The 20,003-nt window shown below is 44.4% G+C and overlaps 7 protein-coding genes across 7 annotated transcripts; 4 read left to right on the top strand and 3 right to left on the bottom strand.

Annotated features, from left to right (window-relative positions):
* Positions 1–324: 324 nt before the first annotated feature.
* On the top strand, positions 325–2,071 carry EDB93DRAFT_1105800 (uncharacterized protein; the record flags this gene model as incomplete). Its single annotated transcript, XM_041447538.1, has 13 exons — positions 325–397; positions 465–497; positions 551–570; positions 623–637; positions 785–813; positions 870–883; positions 939–970; positions 1,093–1,094; positions 1,151–1,210; positions 1,319–1,410; positions 1,515–1,698; positions 1,756–1,813; positions 1,868–2,071. The coding sequence occupies 13 exons, from the start codon at positions 325–327 to the stop codon at positions 2,069–2,071; spliced, it is 816 nt and encodes a 271-aa protein (XP_041305470.1).
* Positions 2,072–4,685: 2,614 nt separating this feature from the next.
* On the top strand, positions 4,686–6,370 carry EDB93DRAFT_1252664 (uncharacterized protein; the record flags this gene model as incomplete). The annotated part of the gene is made up of 11 exons (XM_041453312.1): positions 4,686–4,809; positions 4,860–4,879; positions 4,932–4,946; positions 5,000–5,038; positions 5,094–5,122; positions 5,181–5,194; positions 5,460–5,519; positions 5,578–5,709; positions 5,766–5,997; positions 6,055–6,112; positions 6,167–6,370. The coding sequence occupies 11 exons, from the start codon at positions 4,686–4,688 to the stop codon at positions 6,368–6,370; spliced, it is 927 nt and encodes a 308-aa protein (XP_041305471.1).
* A 2,370-nt stretch (positions 6,371–8,740) lies between these two features.
* Positions 8,741–10,122, top strand: EDB93DRAFT_1295108 (uncharacterized protein; the record flags this gene model as incomplete). The annotated part of the gene is made up of 10 exons (XM_041454608.1): positions 8,741–8,801; positions 8,857–8,885; positions 8,944–8,957; positions 9,013–9,107; positions 9,170–9,175; positions 9,226–9,285; positions 9,335–9,469; positions 9,526–9,757; positions 9,814–9,862; positions 9,914–10,122. 10 exons carry the CDS (start codon positions 8,741–8,743, stop codon positions 10,112–10,114), a joined length of 882 nt encoding a protein of 293 aa, XP_041305472.1. The 3' UTR covers positions 10,115–10,122.
* A 1,846-nt stretch (positions 10,123–11,968) lies between these two features.
* Positions 11,969–12,687, bottom strand: EDB93DRAFT_1089504 (uncharacterized protein; the record flags this gene model as incomplete). The annotated part of the gene is made up of 2 exons (XM_041446213.1): positions 11,969–12,225; positions 12,276–12,687. 2 exons carry the CDS (start codon positions 12,685–12,687, stop codon positions 11,969–11,971), a joined length of 669 nt encoding a protein of 222 aa, XP_041305473.1.
* A 3,614-nt stretch (positions 12,688–16,301) lies between these two features.
* Positions 16,302–17,229, bottom strand: EDB93DRAFT_1252667 (uncharacterized protein; the record flags this gene model as incomplete). Its single annotated transcript, XM_041453313.1, has 5 exons — positions 16,302–16,404; positions 16,452–16,511; positions 16,561–16,808; positions 16,869–17,053; positions 17,100–17,229. The coding sequence occupies 5 exons, from the start codon at positions 17,227–17,229 to the stop codon at positions 16,302–16,304; spliced, it is 726 nt and encodes a 241-aa protein (XP_041305474.1).
* Positions 17,230–17,803: 574 nt separating this feature from the next.
* On the top strand, positions 17,804–18,112 carry EDB93DRAFT_1089523 (uncharacterized protein; the record flags this gene model as incomplete). Its single annotated transcript, XM_041446215.1, has 1 exon — positions 17,804–18,112. A coding segment is annotated over one exon (309 nt), but the record flags the coding sequence as incomplete, so codon positions are not given.
* Positions 18,113–18,798: 686 nt separating this feature from the next.
* Positions 18,799–19,577, bottom strand: EDB93DRAFT_1252668 (uncharacterized protein; the record flags this gene model as incomplete). The annotated part of the gene is made up of 3 exons (XM_041453314.1): positions 18,799–18,897; positions 18,948–19,040; positions 19,089–19,577. 3 exons carry the CDS (start codon positions 19,575–19,577, stop codon positions 18,799–18,801), a joined length of 681 nt encoding a protein of 226 aa, XP_041305476.1.
* Between the last annotated feature and the right edge of the window lie 426 nt (positions 19,578–20,003).

The following is a 20,003-nucleotide window of genomic DNA, read 5'->3' on the forward strand; positions in this document are numbered from 1 at the left end:
CACAAGCTGCTGAAGCTCATCGACCAACTTTTACAGCATTCCCGGGTTTTATTTACCCATGTCCGCAGCGCTGTTTGAGTCTAGAGATGACAATATTGTATCCACATCAGTCATTCCCAACTAGGCTATCTCTGGCTGTGCAAACCGATACCCTGTCAGCACCGTACTCCATGATGCATGTCACTGTTATGTAAAGTGTTCTGCCCGTCGAGGAATGGTCCCCATCATTCAATATCATTTTGATGCACTGGATTGGATGGTGGTACTTCTTTACGACATTCGTCCACCAAGTTCTTTTCTCACGAACATCCATTCTCTACCAACATGACCATAGTTTTAAATGATCCCACTTCGTGGCCGACCATCAATGCAAATCGTTTTTACAGCTATTTTGTCGGTTCGTAGAGAGCAGTCAGATGTTGAAGCTGATGTCTCAATTTAACCTCGGCTGTGGACTTCTGCAGTTGCTACATTTGTTGGATTGACATATGATTGGGGTGAGCATGATTTAATATTAAAGGGCTGCTGATATCTTACAGGCATTTTTCAGCACTTACATTCGGGCAAGAGGTATGTCAATGCTATGACCGGAGTCACCATCCCGCTAAGAATGATTTTATAGGTCGAATTGGTTTGGGTGAGCAAGATGTCATGTCGAAGGCACAACCATGAAAATACGCTTCGTTCCAGAGGCAACGCTGGTCCCTAATGACATTCATATATCTCAGTGTATGTAACTTGTTTATCGCAGTCTCCATGTTATACTGACTTGAAAGTATGCTAGGTGCGCTACCTTGGAATCTTCTCTGCTGTGTATGTTCGAAGGCTAAACAATCGACGTCATGCTAATCGTCTATCTCTCTAATCAGCGTGAACATGCTTTGTATGTCTCTTCATTACTCTCACTGTCTTTGCTTCTTCTGACCAATGGCATACAGATAATGTTCCGACCATCTCGCAGACAGATACAGTGAGTCTTCTGCACAGACGTCTGCTACTCCCCTCCGATTAACCGTGGTGCCCTGTAGGCGTGGGTGTGGTTCTTTATTAACTTCTTGGTTCATTAATGATTGCCACGCTATAATCCTACAGATGTGAGTCTTTTTACTGTGTGTGCTAGTACCTAAGGTTCACTGACTGGATTCGTCAGGCTGGGCCTTGTACGTCGTATGGGATTGGACGGGTTTTGTGGTGTATGCAATGCTATGGGGTAAGCTTGACACTTGCGAGACCTCAGTACTCAGTGAAATTGACTTGACTGAAACATGTTGCAAGTCATCATCATCACTCGGTTGCATGCCATGTATCAACGATCCAGAAAGATCCTGTCGTTTCTTATTGTCATTTTCCTCGCTGTCAACATTTTCAGCGGAATAGTCGGCGTAATGGCAACGATACATAATTCAGGGGGTACGCTTAATTGTGGATAAAAACAAACATCCATGGGACTCAATAACGAATACTAGAGGAACATATTCTCTCCGGCACCTATTATTGCTCGCCCAGCCATACAGGAGGAAATCTAGTTTTGAATTCCGTTTCTTGGATAATCTCCATTATGTTTGAGATCCTCACACTGTTTCTGGCGGTCTGGATTGCGGTAAAACACTTCCGTGAACTGCGACAACACTCAACAGGAGGGATTATCGGTGATTGTTTCATGGTGTTGATGAAAACTCACATGCTTTACTTTGCGAGGTGAGCTCAAATTTTGATTATTGTTTCATTTTTCCACTGAAAGGTCGGATGTGGTAGCTTTCTCGCTGTTTCTTGCTTCGAGATCTTCATTGATTTCTCTCCGACACCGTCAACAGTATGTCAATCTTTCATTACCTCTGCATGCAACCTCGATTCATCATTTCTGTAGGATCCAAATTCCCTCGAAACTCTTTCTTTTTATGGCTTGCTTCAGATTTTGGAGGTCGTGCAGACGTTTGTGCTAGGACCACGTCTGATCCTTGGCATTCGAGAATATAACGCTAAACTCGTGGCGGATTCCGACGCAGCAACTGCCATGACCTCAATCGCTTTCCAAGAGCGTGTGCATATATCCACTGGCAGTGATGTGTAATGCTCTGTGAAGGTGACGCGGTCGGTCGTCTAGTGCTCTACAGGGAGCACGAGAAATGGATTTTTTTTCCCTCATCTCAAGTTTCATTGTGGTGGTCAAGTAATTATTTGATGTCACAAGTAGATTTTGAGACAGAATATGTTCATTTTATGTGTTCGATTTATTTGCTGTAAGTCCCGACATTGAGAATGTCTTAAGTAGTAGTATCCTGCATATCCCTGACCTGATGAAGGAAAGCAGTGTACTGAACGGGAAAGTCGAAGAGCGAGAGGCGTTTATAGGCGATCTGTTCCCAAAATCAATCTACTGCGGAGGCTCGTTGCCACCAGATAGTGCGCCATTATGTATGCACTTGCAACACATCTCTAAGCTGTACATCAGAAGCCATCATCCGGAAAACTAATGCAGTGATATTGTATGCCGATGCCCCAACGACTACGCTAGTTCCCTATGCTGATCACATATTCAGTCGTTCCTTCGACACTCACACTTGAGTGCAAAACTATAATCTTAGACCTTGTCTTGACTTACTCGTATACAGCCAGCAATACTGACCAAACAACGTTAATCGAATCACCATGTTGTATTGTCAGAATCCAGAAAATCAAGAGTAATGCTGCGATACAAATTAGAATAAGCATGTTAGACGAATGATATAGATATCTGGGAGCACACCCCGAATGTCCTGCATCTGTAACAGATCATAGTTACTAGGTGCGTTCGTCCATGAACCTGTGCGCAATTTCGTGGCCACGGAGAGGTCTGCCATCACAGTATTTTGATAGCACATAACGTGTCAGCATCTTCCGCAGGGAACGCAATTGATTTACCCAAGATGAAGTTGTTGCCTTTAGCGCGAGCGCGAGCGTGAAGACATCGCCGTGCTGAAGAAGAGTCATGTCACACGATCGTACTTTGGATGTAGTTAAAGATTGCTTCGGTTAGTTGAGGAAATGGACGGATGAGTGTACACTCGAGAAGACGGCCCCGATGGCAAGTGAGGAAAAATGAACTCTGCCACAATGTTCAATAGTAACTGTTAACGCGTCTCCTGGCGTCCATCTAAAGCGAAACTGCGAATGAAACTTAAATGTGAATGCTTCATATCAAATATTTTGAGCCATATCACAAGCGCCCATCAACACTGGCGGGTGGTGGAAGGTGAAAATCGATACTCTAGCTCAGGAACTTCGGCCGTGGCTGTGAGTCGAGAAACGAATAGCACACCTCGCAAGGACGACAACTGTGCTTACGCTGTAATTTTTCCCCCTTTCTATCATTGCTAGCCTCTTGGTGACATCGACTCTCATTCTGGATTTCGCGTACGGACAAAATGTCGATCAGTCTAGAATACAAAGTGCTCTCGAGCAAAACTGTCAACGTCAGGCTTTCATACAGGGAAACTCACCGCATCTTCAAATGCACCCAGAGAACATTTCTCTCGTACTGGGCTATGTCGCTCGTGGAGACACAGCCCTGACTTCCATGAAAAAGAAGGCAGCCGCTACAAGATCGATTCTGACTCTGGAGGGTTACAATGTCAACATTGGATACAAATTCTGATGGGCCAGCCAGCGAATTATAAGCGGATCTCTGGACACAAGCTCTCGGCGATGGGATCCAAAGGTGAATAAGGAAAGATTGAGGATGCGTGGAATGGTTGTGAGGAAGGATACATGTAGTTGCGGTACCAAAGGATAGCCGATGCCGATGAGTCGTCAACGGGTGGCAGGGACGATATTCCGGAGCTGAACTTGAAAACCTGTGAGGTTGAGACGGTAATCGTAAAGATATTTCAAGGCCACTCACAGCAGATCACCACGCAACGATATCACTGCGGATGTACGGCACACCAGTACTGCTGACGAGCGAGGAAAGTGGTTTGACAGCGTGTAGACCATATAAACTTGGACGTGCGTCACTGGCAAACTCCGCTGGTCCATTCTAAAATTGAGTGGGCGCAGTTCCATCGATTCTCGAAAAAGCACGCAGTGATTTATCAATTCGAGGGTAAAGAAGGAGATGGTTGGTCACCGTCGGTGAGATGTGAGAACATTGGTCCCTGCTGACAAAACGTAGATAGTATGATCGAAAAGGCTCGAATTCATTTGATCATCTTCAGTTTCACCAAGGTCCAAGAAGTCAGCGCGGTCTGTTAAAGCTACTAGAATGCGTGCAACATATTGCTCTTGCACGGGCTCACATCATCAAGTCCGTTTATCCTTGTACAGAAACAAACAGCACGAACTAAAATTCTTGTTGGTGCTCGCTATTTTTTGGCATTTGTTACCTCAATCAATATTGGACTGTATAGTGTCACTGGGAATGACAATGTGGCGAATTATCTTGATGAAAAACATACACTCCGCTAACTTGATTCGTCATGGAGTCTTACTGCTATAAGTCTAGGACGCTCAGGCAGTTCAAGCTCAAGGATGGACTGCGCACAGGGTGATCAATCACCGGTGCATGGAAATCATTTTTGGTGATATAAGCGCTCAATCATGGTGGTAACCGTATAACTAGCATGAATGCCATCGTCATATCACCCACACTCCATTTTCTGACCATATGATCATAGTCCCAGGTGACCCCACTTTATGGCCGACTATCAATGCGTATCGTCTTTCCAGCTATTTTTCAGGTTCGTAGAGAACAGTCGGATGTCCTGATGTCTCGATCTAACCTTGGTTGTGCTTTTGCAGTTGCCGCCTTCGTTGTAATGATATATGATTTGGGTGAGCACCATAATATTAAAGGATTGTTGATATCTGACAAGTATTTTCAGCCCTTACATTCGGAAAAGAGGTATGTCGATGCTACAACTAGAGCAGCCATCCCGCTAAGAATTCTTTTATAGGTTGAATTGGTCTGGGTAAATACAACCTTGTGCCAGAGGAACAAACATGAAAATCAACTTAATTACAGATGCAACACTGGACCCTAATGACAGTCTTGTATCTCAGCGTGTGTAGCTTGTTTGTTTTTGCTACCGCATCGCGCTGACTTGAGAGTATCCTAGGTGCGCTGCCTTGGAATCTTATATCCTGTGTATGTTCGGAACGCTAAACAACCGGTGTCATCCTAATCGTCTATCTCTTATATTCAGCCTGTACATGCTTAGTATGTATCCTTAGTACTTTCACTGCCATTGCTTCTTCCGACCAACGGCATACAGGCAAAATTCAGACCATCTCGCTGACAAATACCGTGAGTCTTCTGCGCAGATGCCTATGATCCCCCTCAAATGAACTGTGGTGCCCTGTAGCAGTGGGTGAAGTTCTTTTCTAATTTGTTGGTTCGCTGATGATTGCCACGCCAACCTGCCGCAGATGTGAGTCTAGTTGGATTGTGCGCTACCAGGTTGGTCACTGACTGGATTCGTCAGGCTTCATGATGTACGTTGTACAGAGCTGGACGGGTGTGTTGGTATTTTCAATGCTGTGGGGTGAGTTTGGCGCTTGCGAGACCTCAGTGATACTGACTTGACTAAAACATCCTGCAAGTCATCATCATCACTCGATTGCATGCCATGTATCAACGATCCAGAAAAATCCTGATATTTCTTGTCGTCACCTTCCTGGCTATCAACATTTTTGGAGTGGTAGTCATGATGGAAATGATGCATGCTTCAGGGGGTACGTCTAATAGTGGATGAAAATAAACTTGCATGGTGCTCATTGATGAATACAAGAGGAACTCGTTCTCTCCGGCACCCATCAGTGCTCGATTGACTATACAGGGCATAACAACCTTTTGATTCCTGTCGCTTGGATAGTCTCCATTTTGTGGGAGGTCCTCACGCTATGTCTCGCCATCTGGATTGCGGTAAAGCACTTCCGTGAACTGAGACGACATTCAGCAGCAGGGTTTATGGGGGACTGTTTCACGGTATTGATGAAGACTCACGTGCTTTACTTTGCGAGGTAAGCTCGTATTGTGATTGTTGTTCCTTTTCTCTACTGAAGGGTCGGATGTGGTAGCTTTGTCGCTGTTTGCTGCTTCGGGCTCGTTCTTAATTCCTCTCCAACGCTCTCAACGGTATGTCGATTTTTCACTGCCTCTGCATGAGATCATGATTCGTCATTTCGATAGGACCAAAATTCCTTAAAAAGTTATCCTTTTGATAGTTTGCTTCAGATGTTGGAGGTCGTGCAGATGTCTGTGCTGGGACCACGCCTCATCCTGAGTGTTCGAGAATATAATGCTGAGCTCAAGGCCGATTATGACACAGTAACTGACATGACCTCAGTGGCTTTCCAGGAGCGCGTGCATATATTGACTGGCAGTGGTGTGTAGCACACGATATGTCAGTGGTTGTCCGGTGCTCTACAAAGAGCAGGGGATTTTATTTTTACTTATTCCTACCTTTGCTATGTTATTGATTTCAGTTATTTGGTGTTCCGAAGGAGATTTCAAGGGGATGCGTCTGGGCAAAGTTTTCATAGTAGTAGTATTTGGTTAAGTGACTTGCTATATGTGCCAGTGCTGACGATGTTTAAACCAAGATCCTGAATATGTTTCGGTTCCTCAGCAACTCGATGCATCTTCTCGTCTTGTTCAATGTCCCACCTGACTCATGCGAACTGACTTACAGAAGATTCATTCAAGACGATCACGAGGTGCGCGCAGCACGTCGTGCATGCATAGCTTGGGTGAGTCTTGACGAAGTTGGAGTCAATGCTTGTGGAGGAGCTTGGCTTTTACTTTTGTTCCATGGGGCGGAAACACAGATACGAATACGAATGTCTTTAAAATTGTTACTACTGAAGCACTGCTGGGGAATACATGTACCTTATTAAGCATTGTAATACGAAGGCCATGATTCTTTGGCTGGGACCTCCTCATTGGAGCCAGGAAAATCCGAATCAATCCAGGGTGCTAACGTCTGGGAATCGCACAACAAACATAAAGTGACCTGTTGACTTAGTTCAAAACAGCGACGGACCAGAAACGAACATGCAGGCATCTGCAGCGAAAGTGCGGGAGTCGATCATCTGCTGCTTGGCTGGTGGAAGAGACCATCTTTGGTTAACGCTTAGATGCCAGGCCGTCCACAAGAAGAAGCGCCAGGAGGCAGAGTGCTACTAGGAGGCCTTAAGAAAATGCTCTCTTTCCCATCTGGAGCCTTTGGTGCCATTTCATCCATGGACGAGAGAAAATGGGTTGGGTCACACTCAGATAGAACGCCAGCATCATGCACTCCTTGATATGGTGGCCGTGGGAATTACAGCAGAATATAGAATCCTGCTCCCGATTCAAATTACGACCTTATTTTAATCCATTGAATACGTTCTTGATTCGTTGTTGCACTCACTTTTTGCATCTCGCACCATATGATGCTATGCCACTTGTCCGGTACATGCCGAGTTCACGTTGCAAATCGAAGATTTGGTATGAAAGCACAATGACCGAGAATATTAATGGCAAGAGAACGTTGGCGAATTTCTTGGAGGCGCTCACGCAACTGCAACATCTACGTAGAACGGATGGATCTCATCTCGATCTCACTTTGTTTACCCAAGCACAGGATGGTGGTATACATATATAACATAGCACGAATGCTATCATGATTGTCACGCATCTTCCTCTCATCCACACCCATTCCCTCCCAATGACCAGTCTCAAACGGTTCCGCTTCATGGCCAGCCATCAATGCAAATCGTTTTTACAGCTATTTTGTAGGTTCGTAGAGAGCAGTTGGATTAGTGATGTTCCGGCCCGGCTTAGGCTCGGCCTGGGGGGGGCTTAGGCTCACCAGATTTCAAGCCTGAGCCATGAGCCCGAGCTGGCCCAAAGCCGGGGCTTGGGCCCATGCAAGCCGCGGCCCACATGCTGAATTGCTTGAAATTGATGTCCAAGCTCCACCATGTTGTTCCCAACACCATGAACACCATGTGCAAATGCCAAGCACATGTCAGCAACTGCTGACGTGGCTCAGACAAATACAGATGATGGACAAGAGCAGGAGAAGGCAGTGAGAAAGAGAAGGTGGACAATCGGCACTTGAGATGACTAGTGCTGAATACTGATGGATTATGTCGTGACCCAGATTAGTACATCTTGAAGGGGCTCAGTATTACTAGTTGGTAATGTATCACTTACCTGGTTTGTATCTTCAAGCACGGCATCCCAGTTATGTTCGTGTGCAAGAGCAATAGCACGGTGCCCATAGCAGACGAATTTTCCTTTCTTTCTTGTGTGAATATGATCTGTGGTATGGTCAAATCGCGCGTGTCATAGTAAGAGTCAATAATGAGGACGTGCCAATTGCTGAACACACAATGGCGACCACTTGTAGGGCGTGACCACTGACGTGACAAGGTGTCATACCAAAGCTGCGGCTTGGGCCGCTGGCTTAGGCTTTTCTGAATCCAAGCCCAGGCCTTCAAGCCGGGCCTTGCACATCACTAAGTTGGATGTTGAAGCTGTCTCAATCTACTAACATTGGCTGTGGTTTCATAGTTGCTGCCTTCGTTGTCGTTACTTATGATTGGGGTGAGCATGGTAATATTAAAGGACTGATATCTTACAAGGATTTTCAGCACTCACATTCAGACAAGAGGTATGTTAATTCCATAACCGACACACCCTGGACCACCTCGCTAAGAATTCTTTTATAGATTGAATTGGTCTGGGCAAGTAAAGTCTCATGTTAAAGGAACACACATGAAAATACACTTAAATACAGAGGCAGCACTGGTCGCTGGTGACATTTCTGTATCTCATTGTATGTAACTTGTTCTTCACAGTTGCTACATTGTGCTGACTTGAAAGTATTCTAGGTGCGCTACCTTGGAATCCTCTTTGCTGCGTATGTTTGGAAGGCTAAACAATCGTTGTTGTGCTGATCGTCTATGTCTCATAATCAGCCTGGAAATCCTGAGTATGTGTCCTCAGTACATTTACTGTCTTTTCTTTTTCTGAACAATGGTGTACAGTCAATGTTCCGACCATTTTGCTGACAGATACAGTGGGTCTTCTGCTGCACATATACCTACTATTTCCCTTCAGTTTACCGCGGTACCTTTTAGCAGTGGGTGTGGTTCTTTACTAACTTCTTGGTTTACTAATGACTGTCACTCTATACTTCTGCAGATGTGAGTGTGTTTGGAGTGCGCTACCCGAGGCCAATCACTGACTGGATTCATCAGGTTGGATTCTGTCTGTCGTATGGAATTGGACGGGTATTGTGGTATTTGCAATACTGTGGAGTGAGCTTGGTGCTTGCAAGATAGGGACTTAACTGAAACATGCTGCTAGTCATCATCATCACTCGGTTATATGCCATGTATCAACGATCCAGAAAGATCCTGATATTTCTCATCGTCACCCTCCTGGCTAACATAATCTTCATTGGAGTGGTAGCTATAATTATAATGGCACATGCTTCAGTGGGTACACTTAATTGTGGATATAAATAAATGTGCATGGGACTGATTGATGAATACCAGAGGAATTCATTCTCTCCGGGACTTATCAGTGCTTGATTGGCTTTCGGGGAGATCTCCCACTTCTGACTTCTGTTATGTGGATACTCACCACTGTGTGGGAGGTCCTCACACTGTGTCTCGCACTCTGGATTGCAGTAAAACACTTCCGTGAACTGCGACGACATCCGACAGGAGGGATTATGAAGGACTGTTTTACGGTTTTGATGAAAACCCATCTGCTTTACTTTGTGAGGTAAGCTCATATCGTGATTATTGTCCCTTTTTCCACTGAAGGGTAGGACGTGGTAGCTTTGTCGCAGTTTCTTGCCTTCAGCTCGTTATTCCAACATTGTCAACGGTATGTCAATCTTTCGCTACCCCTGCATGCTATTGTTTATCGTTTCTATAGGAATATTCCTTAGATGCTCAGATTTATTCTGGGTTTCTTCGGATTTTGGAGGTTGTGCAGATGTTTGTGTTGGGACCACGCCTGATCCTTGGCGTTCGAGAATTTAACGCAAAGCTCGTGGCTGACTCTGACGCAGCAACTTGTATGACCTCAATCGCCTTCCAGGAGCGCATGCATATATCGACTGGCAGTACTGTGTGACACACAAGATGTTAACAATTGCCTGGTGCCCTTTAGCAAGCAGGATTTTTTTTGTCTCTGTTCCAAGCCTCGTTGCGGTACTTATTTAGTTATTTCGTGTCCCAAAGTAGATTTCAAGGAGACATGGGTTTGGACAATATTATTTATTTGAATCATATGCATAGGTGTTGACATTGACAATGTTTTGACCGATATCCTAGATATCCCTACTGTGTGAACAAAGGAAAGTGGTGTACTGAATAGGTTGATCGAGGAGCGAGAAGTGTTTGTAGATGACGTCACTGGAACATTCTCAGTAGGGTGCCATTTTCAGTTCGCTCTTCCTGAGTCTTCAGTTCCCATCCTCAAGGACAACTCATGACTAACCTCTCACTATGGATGGCTTTCATCATATGATGTGGGTGCATTATAGCATATATAGGTACCGTCCACACATGTACGTGCATGTAAGCCAGTTGACCTGAGTCGAGAATGAGATGGTAAACATTGACTTAGCAAAGACCAGCATCTCTCATGGACCTATCCTGTTTCATATTATGATTTGAAACTCAGCTGACCAGCGTGTGCGGCTGCTGTCACATTGGGGTTTTCGACATTTAGGGGAGGTTTATATGTTGTGCAAAATGCAAAGAAAATATTTGAAATTTAAACTAACATAAAGGTGGGCACATAACTTCAAATTTCGTCAGTGTTTTGTGTGAAATCCAAAATTTGAAGCATCTGCAACCATAAGTGGTTGCGTGTTTCACGTGGTCAGTCTGCATGAGGTTTGTCCTCCTCCTCTGGCCAGCGTGCGGACTTGTTGTCAGGGCTTACTACAGTCCTTGCAGTCTCACATGTTTATCTTTGGCCTTTGGTTTGTCGGGATGGTGACGCCATTCTCAATGTCTCAGCTTGTTTTTCAAATTCCTTGCCTCCTAAGGCGGAGTTTCGAGCTTGGCCTGGCGGACGACGACTGTAAGGGGTTCCCACCTCTTGCTAACCTTCTCTCGTCGTCTTGCCAGGTGGGTATCTAGTTTCATTTACGATTACCTTTGTGCTAACCTTCTCTTGTTTGTCTCACTAGAGTCGTTTTTAAATCACCCACCACTCCCTCCTCATCGTTTGTTTGTAGCGATTGAGACAGTTTTTTCGGTTTTTTTGCCTCGAAGTTTTTTCTCTTTGGCGCTCTATGTATTATTGCTTGTTTCTGCTTTCTTGTGGCACTCTTAGGCTCTTAACGCTCTCGCATTTTCGGGCGTCTGGTCAGGCTCACTACTATGTATTACTAGTTGCAATTTTATAGGGCTTCCTGTTGACTGCAGGGAGCCACTTTTACTCCATTTAATCCCGTGTTTTCCTTTGCCTTCCGCTCAGGCCAATTACACGTTAATAAAAATATGAAATATAATCAGATTTTCAGCGTCTGCGTGAATTTGAAGTTTAATCATCATGTGAAACGTTGGACAAAACTTAAAGTTTAGTCCGTCACAACACGTTTGTCAATGTATTGAATTTTGTCCAACAATTAGACACCCCTACAAATTTGAAGTTTAAGGTGATGACAAAACATGATGACTAAACTTTAAGTTTTGTCCGCAGACAAAACAAATCACCTGCTCATTGCCCGATCATCGTCCACTCATTGCCCGCCCATTGCCTGTACAATAAGTGTCACGACAGTATGTGAGTCAGAGCGTTGGCATTAAGTATTCCCAATCAGCAGTTATATACAAATCATTTCCACAAGCATGTATCAACAAGAACACACTAATTCTCTGTAAATGCTAAGTAGGAGGAACTCAGAAAAGCACAAGCAACGACAAAATATCCTCACCACTTGCTTTGGCAGCGAGAAAACTGCAGCATGCTGCATCAACATTCTTTCTCATTTAAAATTTTATTCATACCTGCATTGAACTTGATAGAGGTTTTCCACTGTGAGCTGGTCATTAAACTGTTAATGTCATTGGTAGACATATGACGGTTTTGGGAAACACCATCTCGAATGTTGTCAAGGTGTTTCTGGAACCATTGTTCACATTGAGTAGACCAGAATCCCACATTCAACCCAGATGTAGCCCAAGCCTGAGGTCTGGGCCACCAAGAAATCTTTGCTACATTTCGAGCATCTAATATCCAAATGTAAGCACTGCTGCATATGTAGAGGCAAGAAACTCACTGTCACATATGTGATACGTCCCACAAATAAAATCCACCTCCTCCTCCAACAACTCATTGTCAAAGTAGGTTTGGCCGTTAACAGATAACATGAGGCCAAATGGAACAGCTTCCTGTGAAATGCCATTGATAGCTGAGGGAAGTGCGTCAAAACCAATGCTATGTAAAGCTAGCTGCCATACAAGCCCCCCATGAAGAAGTGCAGCTCTTGCATGAGGCTGATTCATAAACTCGTGACGATACTGTTCATACACAACATAATCAGCATATACAGGAGTGAAAGTGGGGCACTTGTATCCAAGCGAGTATGTACGAAGTTCCAGAAGTGGGCATTGTGCATGAGATGGAACTGCTATAGATTGCAATGTTTTGAAAGTGATTCCTTTCTTGAGAAGATTGTGTGTGATCTCCATGATGTCAGATCCCCAGTCACGGCAAAGGCACATCAGAGCCGTGGCAGCATCAGGAACAACAAGGTTCCAGGCAACCAGACTTGGCGATAGACATGGCTTAATGACATAGAGCTGTTGCTGCTCAGACACATGGATGTAAGAAATTCAAATATTGGCATTTAAGGCCAACAGGGAGGTATCAGGTCCAAGGTCCCAGAGATCAGACAGCACATGAGAGAACTGAGAGCTGGGGAGGGTGACAAGGTAACCAATGAAACATGTGATGATGCGCTTCTGTGCGTCTGCAACCGATTCAATATCATCGCCTGAGTCGCCAATGAGTTTACATAAATTAATCCATGTAGTCCTCTGAATCCAATGTTCGAACATGGTTGATCTATCATGGGCTATATGGGTTGATGCTGTGAGCTGAAATCTGAGATGGAAACAAAGGATCAAGGCAAAATGTTCAATGCCACGAGTGTAATTCAATGAGGGTGCAACCTCATGGTGGCCAAAGTAGTTCTCGATATCCTGCATGAAACTGGACAGTCTTCCCAGTCGCCATCAGGAATGCTGGTGGGATCCAATGCCTCACATAAATCCCACTCATTATGAAATGAGTCATAAATCCTAGTAGACAAACTATAGTTTTCCCAAGTTACTGATATCTGGGCCTTTATAAGGCGGATATGCAGAAGAAAGCCACCAAATTTGTCTTGGGGTTGACATTCAAATACTATGACCATATTGGATTTGCCGGGAATACTATGGTTCATTGCTGAATGCTCTCGGCTCTGATGTGACTGCTGGCAAGTTGGAGTCTTGTTGGCTTCCTTTATCTTGTTTTCTTCATGGCACCATGTAAAGAATGCCTTGTAGTCTTCTCCTGGCTTCTGTCCACTGAGTTGTTCTGGGACTGGAAACTGAGGGTCTACTTGTTGCTGAGGACCTGCAGATATGGGTTGGTGTTCTCCACTGCCCAGATCCCATTCTAGGGTGTTCTGACTCCAAGTCTGATCCCATTCAAGGACACTCTCAGCTCCATTGTCTGGTTGACCCCAGGTGCTATCACCATGCATCTGGCCTAACTGCTGTGCCTCAATTGCATTGGCAATGGCTTTCAAGGATGGGATATAATGACACAACTTCGTGTCAACAGCAGTGTCCCCATCATTGCAGACCCAGATTGGGATCAAGAATGCTTCAAACATAGGTAGTTGTGCTTCCCAAGGACAGTGAATGGAAGAGATTAATACCCTGGTATGTGGTACATTAGCTGACAAATCCCCTACAAATGAGCAAGATAACTCAAGAACTCATTCAGCTGGTATAGGATATGTAGGGTCATCGGTTAAGAGAGATATCCAGGCACGATCAGAACCTCGGTATTGGTGACTCATGATGTGCCATGAACATGTAGCAACAATTACTAGAAATATGTCAGCCATCATGAATGCAATGAAAATGGGTAGATATACATAGAAATGTGTTATGTGACCTTAATGCTACTTTTTTGCAAGCCTAGCGTCCACATGTGATCTTTGGTACCTATAACTAGTCGGGGCACATGGAAACACAGTCTCCATGGAACAAGCAGTCCCTCACCCAAATGCCCCAGACACCAGAGCAATTTCTGCTCAAGATCGCGCCATTTGTCTCTGATATCATGATGGAGTACATATTTCCCTTGGCTATCAACCTCTGTTCGCAGTGAAAATGCGGAGTGGTTAAGGCATGGAAATATCGGCCTATCGAAGGTAGGATTTAAAGGCACAAGGGGAAACCACGGACAAGCTGCATGTGCCCAGCATGTGGCGAGTGGCGTATCACTATCATCAGGTGAGCTGTCGTGAGGGTCATATGGGTCCCAGACAGACTGGCGAGGGATCACTTCTGGAAGTGAGTGTACAGTGAGAGAGGTGTAGACCGCGCCATCATGATAAAAGACTTTGAGATTGGTAGCCATCAGATAAAGTGATCAATGAGTAAAATAGCACAGTAGACGATGGAAGCACTACCACCACAGTACAGACTGTTGTGCTAGCTTAGTCGAGGATAGTGCCAGTCAAGAATAGCGCCAATGTGTAGAATGAGAAACTAACGTCTACCACAATAGTACAAACAGTTGTGTTAGGTTGGGAAGGAGTACTAAGTAGCAGGCTGCATACATAAGACTTAATGACTTTGGTGACGACAGTGCCAAACACAGTCACAAATAACTGGTTTACCCATCGTTCCACATCGTCTTCAACCACGATATCCTCTTCGAGTACGATGGTATGTACCGAAGTACTCTTGATCACTGGGACCTCGACTGCCACCTGATGAACTTCAAATTTAAGCCACATCTCCCAATCGCTTGGCAATCCTTTGGATCACATGGGTGCAGCAATATGGGTAACTTAGGTATGCAGTTCAGCCTATATGTTGCACATATCTCTTTTATTTCAGATAGAATCCTTCAGATTGTGTGGATCCAGCTATTATTTCGTCAGCCCCCTCCACTGTATATACAGTGGAGGGACAGCAACTATTCACAGCTTCAACGCACATTGGATACGTGGGTGCAGTGATATGCATAACTTTAGTATGCAGTTCAGCACTATAAAAGCTAATGCCTGACATCCTAAATCCATCTGTTAACCATATGTATAGAGCACCGGCTCATTGCGCATTGATCCTTTAGATCACGTGGATCCAGCTATCTCGTCAACCCCTTCGCTATACATACAGTGAAGGGGCAGCGACTATTCACACCTTCTGCACACATCTGTCAATCTATTTGTGCAATGGTACAACTATGCTAGGACAAGAGCGAGGTCCTTCTTATGTACATCTATACCTATATCTACACCCACACCTACATCGGCCATTGCTACTGGGCCTTTGTTTCTCTCTTCGTCAATATCTACACCTGTTTTTTCAGCTAGCTCCATGAGTTTCTTTGCCAGTTCATGGAGCGTCCTGATGTCATTCTTGGGTCCTTCCATTTGGTCTTCCTTCTCCATGTCCATGTCTAAATACTCATAGTTCTCAAACATCATGGCTGCTTTGACTTGTCAGGAAAAGTTGTTGGCTGCATTGACCATTCTTGCTGAAGTCATATACTGGTGCAGATTATTCATCGCTCTGTCCTGAGGTGCAACTTAGTCAAACTGCTGCCAGCCAGATGGTTGACTTACAAAAAACATGTCTCTATAGTATATCAGGAGCATGCTCATCAACAACACTGCCAGTATTTGCATCAGGATCGTCAATGTTTGTGAGATGGACCAACAATTCTGTGAAGGAATCTTGGATACCCTCTGTGTCACATAGTTGTGTGCCCATATCTTGATTGTGGTTTTGACACACCCTACCTCTGGAGAAGCGCAAGCAATGGTACAGTGGCCATCAAGATTGTGTGTCTGAAAACCAGTTCAGTGACATTCTTTGTGCAGAATCTCAATGCTCATGGCTAATGTTTTTACCAGGCCAGCATCTGCGTGATGGAGGGTTTCAAGTACCTGCCCCATCTTCCTATCGAATATATACACCAGTCTGTTATCACTTCCTCCTACAACTACCTTGCCTTCTTCTCCAAATGCCACTTGCTTTGGGACTGACACGCTTGGCAAAGCAGTCACGAATGTTTAAACCGGCTCCCCCTCGCCTTCAATACGATACAACGTAAAGCCATCTGTTGCATTGTCTACAACAAAAACACCACACTTTTGGTACACCACTGCGTTGCCACTGGATAATGTCAGTAGTGTGCTTATTGAGAGCAGTGGCACCCTCACATCAGTGATTTACAGCTAATCTCTTGCACTATAGTACCATCTTCATCCTGCAGTTTCATGCTGCTCAATAATTAGTATTAAGTGAAAGTTTTGCGGTAATGGGACCAACAATTTGCCATCATACAGCCCGAAGACATAGATGGCTCTGTTATCTATGAATGCTACAGACTTGGGCACTGTATTTTCAAGCTGCACCACGAAGACGGACTGGAGCTGCGAGCTTGTATTGAGCACGAGAATTTGAATCATTTTGTTCCTTGTTCCAATGACAATTTGTAGGTTGCCTTCGGAAGAAGGTGGATGACATGGCAGGCAAGTAATCTCAAAACCCACTCCAAGTCTCCTTGCGCAAATCTCCTGAAAAATGTTCTATCATTGTTAATGGATGGTCAATAGACATCATGTGTGGGCGCTCACATTTATGAGACCATGACACAAAAATGTGATATAGCCCAAGCCTGTTCCGTAACAGAGGGTCTCTGCTGTAGTTTGCCTTGTTGTAGCCCAAGCTGCACAGCTGACTGTTCCTCTGGATTCGTGATGAGACACACATGCGAGTTCCTTGCGAGAATTAATATCCCAGAGTTTCATGCCCTTGGTGCCTACTTATTTTTAGCACTGCCTATGGCTGAGTCCTGGCCTGCTTACCACCACCTGCAAGAATACACCCGTCATTAGAAATTGCAAGTGCATGAATGGAACCACTGTAGGTGGTTAAACGAGCTAGTGGCTTGTAACACTGTGTCGACTTCATGAAAAATATGTCAAAGAAAGGCATATTGCGGATAAAGATGATCTACTGTAGTCGCCCGCTCATAGTGTATTTATCTGCACCCACTCTTTGTTGACAAAGACTTTGTTTTTGTACTTTTGTTTTTCGATAAAGAGTAATACAATTACCCTTCGCAACGCTGCAATGAGTACATACAATTACCATCCTTACGGAAGTTCATACAACTACCCTTTCCAACTGCCAACCCATTGATGCTCAAGCCAGACACTTTATGGAAGTTCGTACAATTACCTGTGTTGACCTTTATGGTACCCTTGCCATCCATTTTCAGATACTATTGTTATACTAGTTCGGCTCCCTGCTATCACTGCCAACTATGTCCTCAAATCAATATTAAAGTGTAGGTTATTGTGTAGGTTATGTTGTAGTGACTCCGATGCTAAGCTCTCTAATTTAAAAGCCGGACCACTATGATGGCCTTCATTGCCCACTTTTATTCAATCTATCAGCATGGTGAACACTTGTACATATGTCCTTCAAACATTTTCCATAAGTTGTCCCCATCCTTCTTGCGCCCTTGTTTACCTTCAAACCAGACTCCTGAGCTTCACTCGCGTGCAGGTTGTATTCTACATCATGGAACAGACCTCGTCAGGTCACAATGTTGACACAATGTTCCAGATACTCACACAGTGCTCAGCACTTTCCAATCCCTGAAAGCCTCTTCGAGAAGGCTGCTGTGCAGCCTTATGTCCACAACTGCTTTGTCACTATACACGAAGGGAGACACACTTATCAATTCTGTATATTCTTCAAACAGCATCTTCATCTCAGAACCAATTCACTCCTCAGCAATAATGATCATCAGTTCCAAGGTGACACAGTAGTTACAAGGATTGGAGTTAAAAATTCTGTTGTGAACATGTGAGGGAGAGACAATGCACTTGCTGAATTCATGATCCACCAGTGAGTCGTTAAACTCAACAGGTTTATCAAGCCTAACTTAACTATTTGTTAGCTTTGCACAGAGCATAAGTCGTTGTCCAAAGGCTAGGCTCCCATGTGATCTCACTCTTGTGAAACCTTTGAGCCTTTGTAATAACCATCAACTAGTGGCAAGGTGTGGGGTAGCGTAATATTTTCAGCTGGACTGCAAATGTACTGTTAGTAGTGGAGGAGTAAAGCCTCCTAATCAAGTTATAATGTTGTGCAATGGGACAAGCTATTTCATATCAATAGACCAGGATCTATATTTTTAATCCAAGTGCCTCTAGACAAACAAAAGGGTCCCGCGTGTATGAGACCTGTTGAAATGCCTTAGAATGGACAGATTCATTCACACACAAACAGCTATACTTTTAAGGCAGCAAACATATACAGACATCTCTTATTATAATCACCCGAAGGCGGACGGAGTGCTTGTAAATTATCAAATACATGTTGGTATCTACAGCCATTAGATAGTTGTGGGTTCCAAGAGCCAATGTGCACAGAGCAAAGACTGCTGTGGGTATCAGTATCAGTCATGGCATTAGTAGTAGCAAAACTGGATTTTAAACCCACCTTGGCTTGTCACCTCCTGCACTTGCCTAAAGCCATCTCTCCGTCCTTTCATTAAGCGCGACAGGACGTGTATTTCAGGCATGTCATAATCACATCGTTGACTGGCCATAAGTTGCTGTAGTTCTCGAGGTCTGGGAATTTGTCGAGAGCCTAAGATACCATGAGATCATCAACAATGTTGAGAGGTGAAGATTGTTCACCTTGTTGCACACAGCTTGCAAGAGTGTTGGACTTTGAGCAGAAGCACATTTTGTCATGTCAAGGTGGTCATCAATAAGGTGATGCATATATTTCTGGTTATTTGTGAGTTACTTTGCAATGCTGCGGCACACTTTGCTCACCTTGAACTTTGCATATGCCTTTGGATTCCAATCTAAAGCCTCATAAAGTGTATACCCTCCACACCCTGGACGTCCAGGTTCAACGACAGGTTTAGGAATTTTTGAGTCTTCCAATAAATTTATGCTTGAAACCGAGGAGCCACTGTCCAACAAGGAATTCAAAGAGCCCTCTGAATCTGAGGGCATAGGTGTTCGAGAATGGGAACATGTCAAAGCAACCTTCCTCAGGTATAGAGAGGAAGCATGATCAGAATGTTTGAGTGACTGCTTTGCAAGTCTGAACTCGGGGGTGGGTGTGGACGATGCCCTTGTAGTTGGGGCAACAATGTTCACTTTAGGAACTAGGATTTCATCGGCGACCAGTGTCATTGGGCGACAATGATCTTTTCCAAAAAGCTCAAGTTGGTCCGTGAGCATGGGAGGGAAGGGTGGTGGAGCACCAGGCTCCGGGTCATAGAAAGGATGGACAGCTTTGGGAATGTTGGGCATCATGGGCGGCTGGGATGGAGCCAAATAGCAACACTGAACTTAAGGATTTATGACCGAAAGCGGGAGGGTCGAGGCACCAAAAGACTACCATATTGGGCAAAAACAAAAACAAAAAAAAACAATAAGGGTAGTCGCATCTGAAATAAGGACGTAACCATCAAATCTGAATAGCACTTGTAGACACAATGGATGGTCTGTTCAACAATACTATATAAGTTATAAGTTATAAAAGTTACCATGGAATCAATAACCTGAGTAGAAACGGATCTGAGAGCAACACAAAAGTTCTGGTTAGATGACTAAAAAGAATCAAGACAATAATGTACCTGTGACTTAAGAAGACTCAGAACTATGTGATTGTGCAACCGAACAATGGATGACCCAATGAGTGTCGAGCCAGAAGATGCACAAACATCTCATGATGCA

This window comes from Suillus bovinus (genome assembly GCF_016758785.1).
Source record: "Suillus bovinus strain UH-Sbo-P2 chromosome Unknown EDB93scaffold_48, whole genome shotgun sequence".
In the NCBI taxonomy this organism is placed as follows: Eukaryota; Fungi; Basidiomycota; class Agaricomycetes; order Boletales; family Suillaceae; genus Suillus; species Suillus bovinus.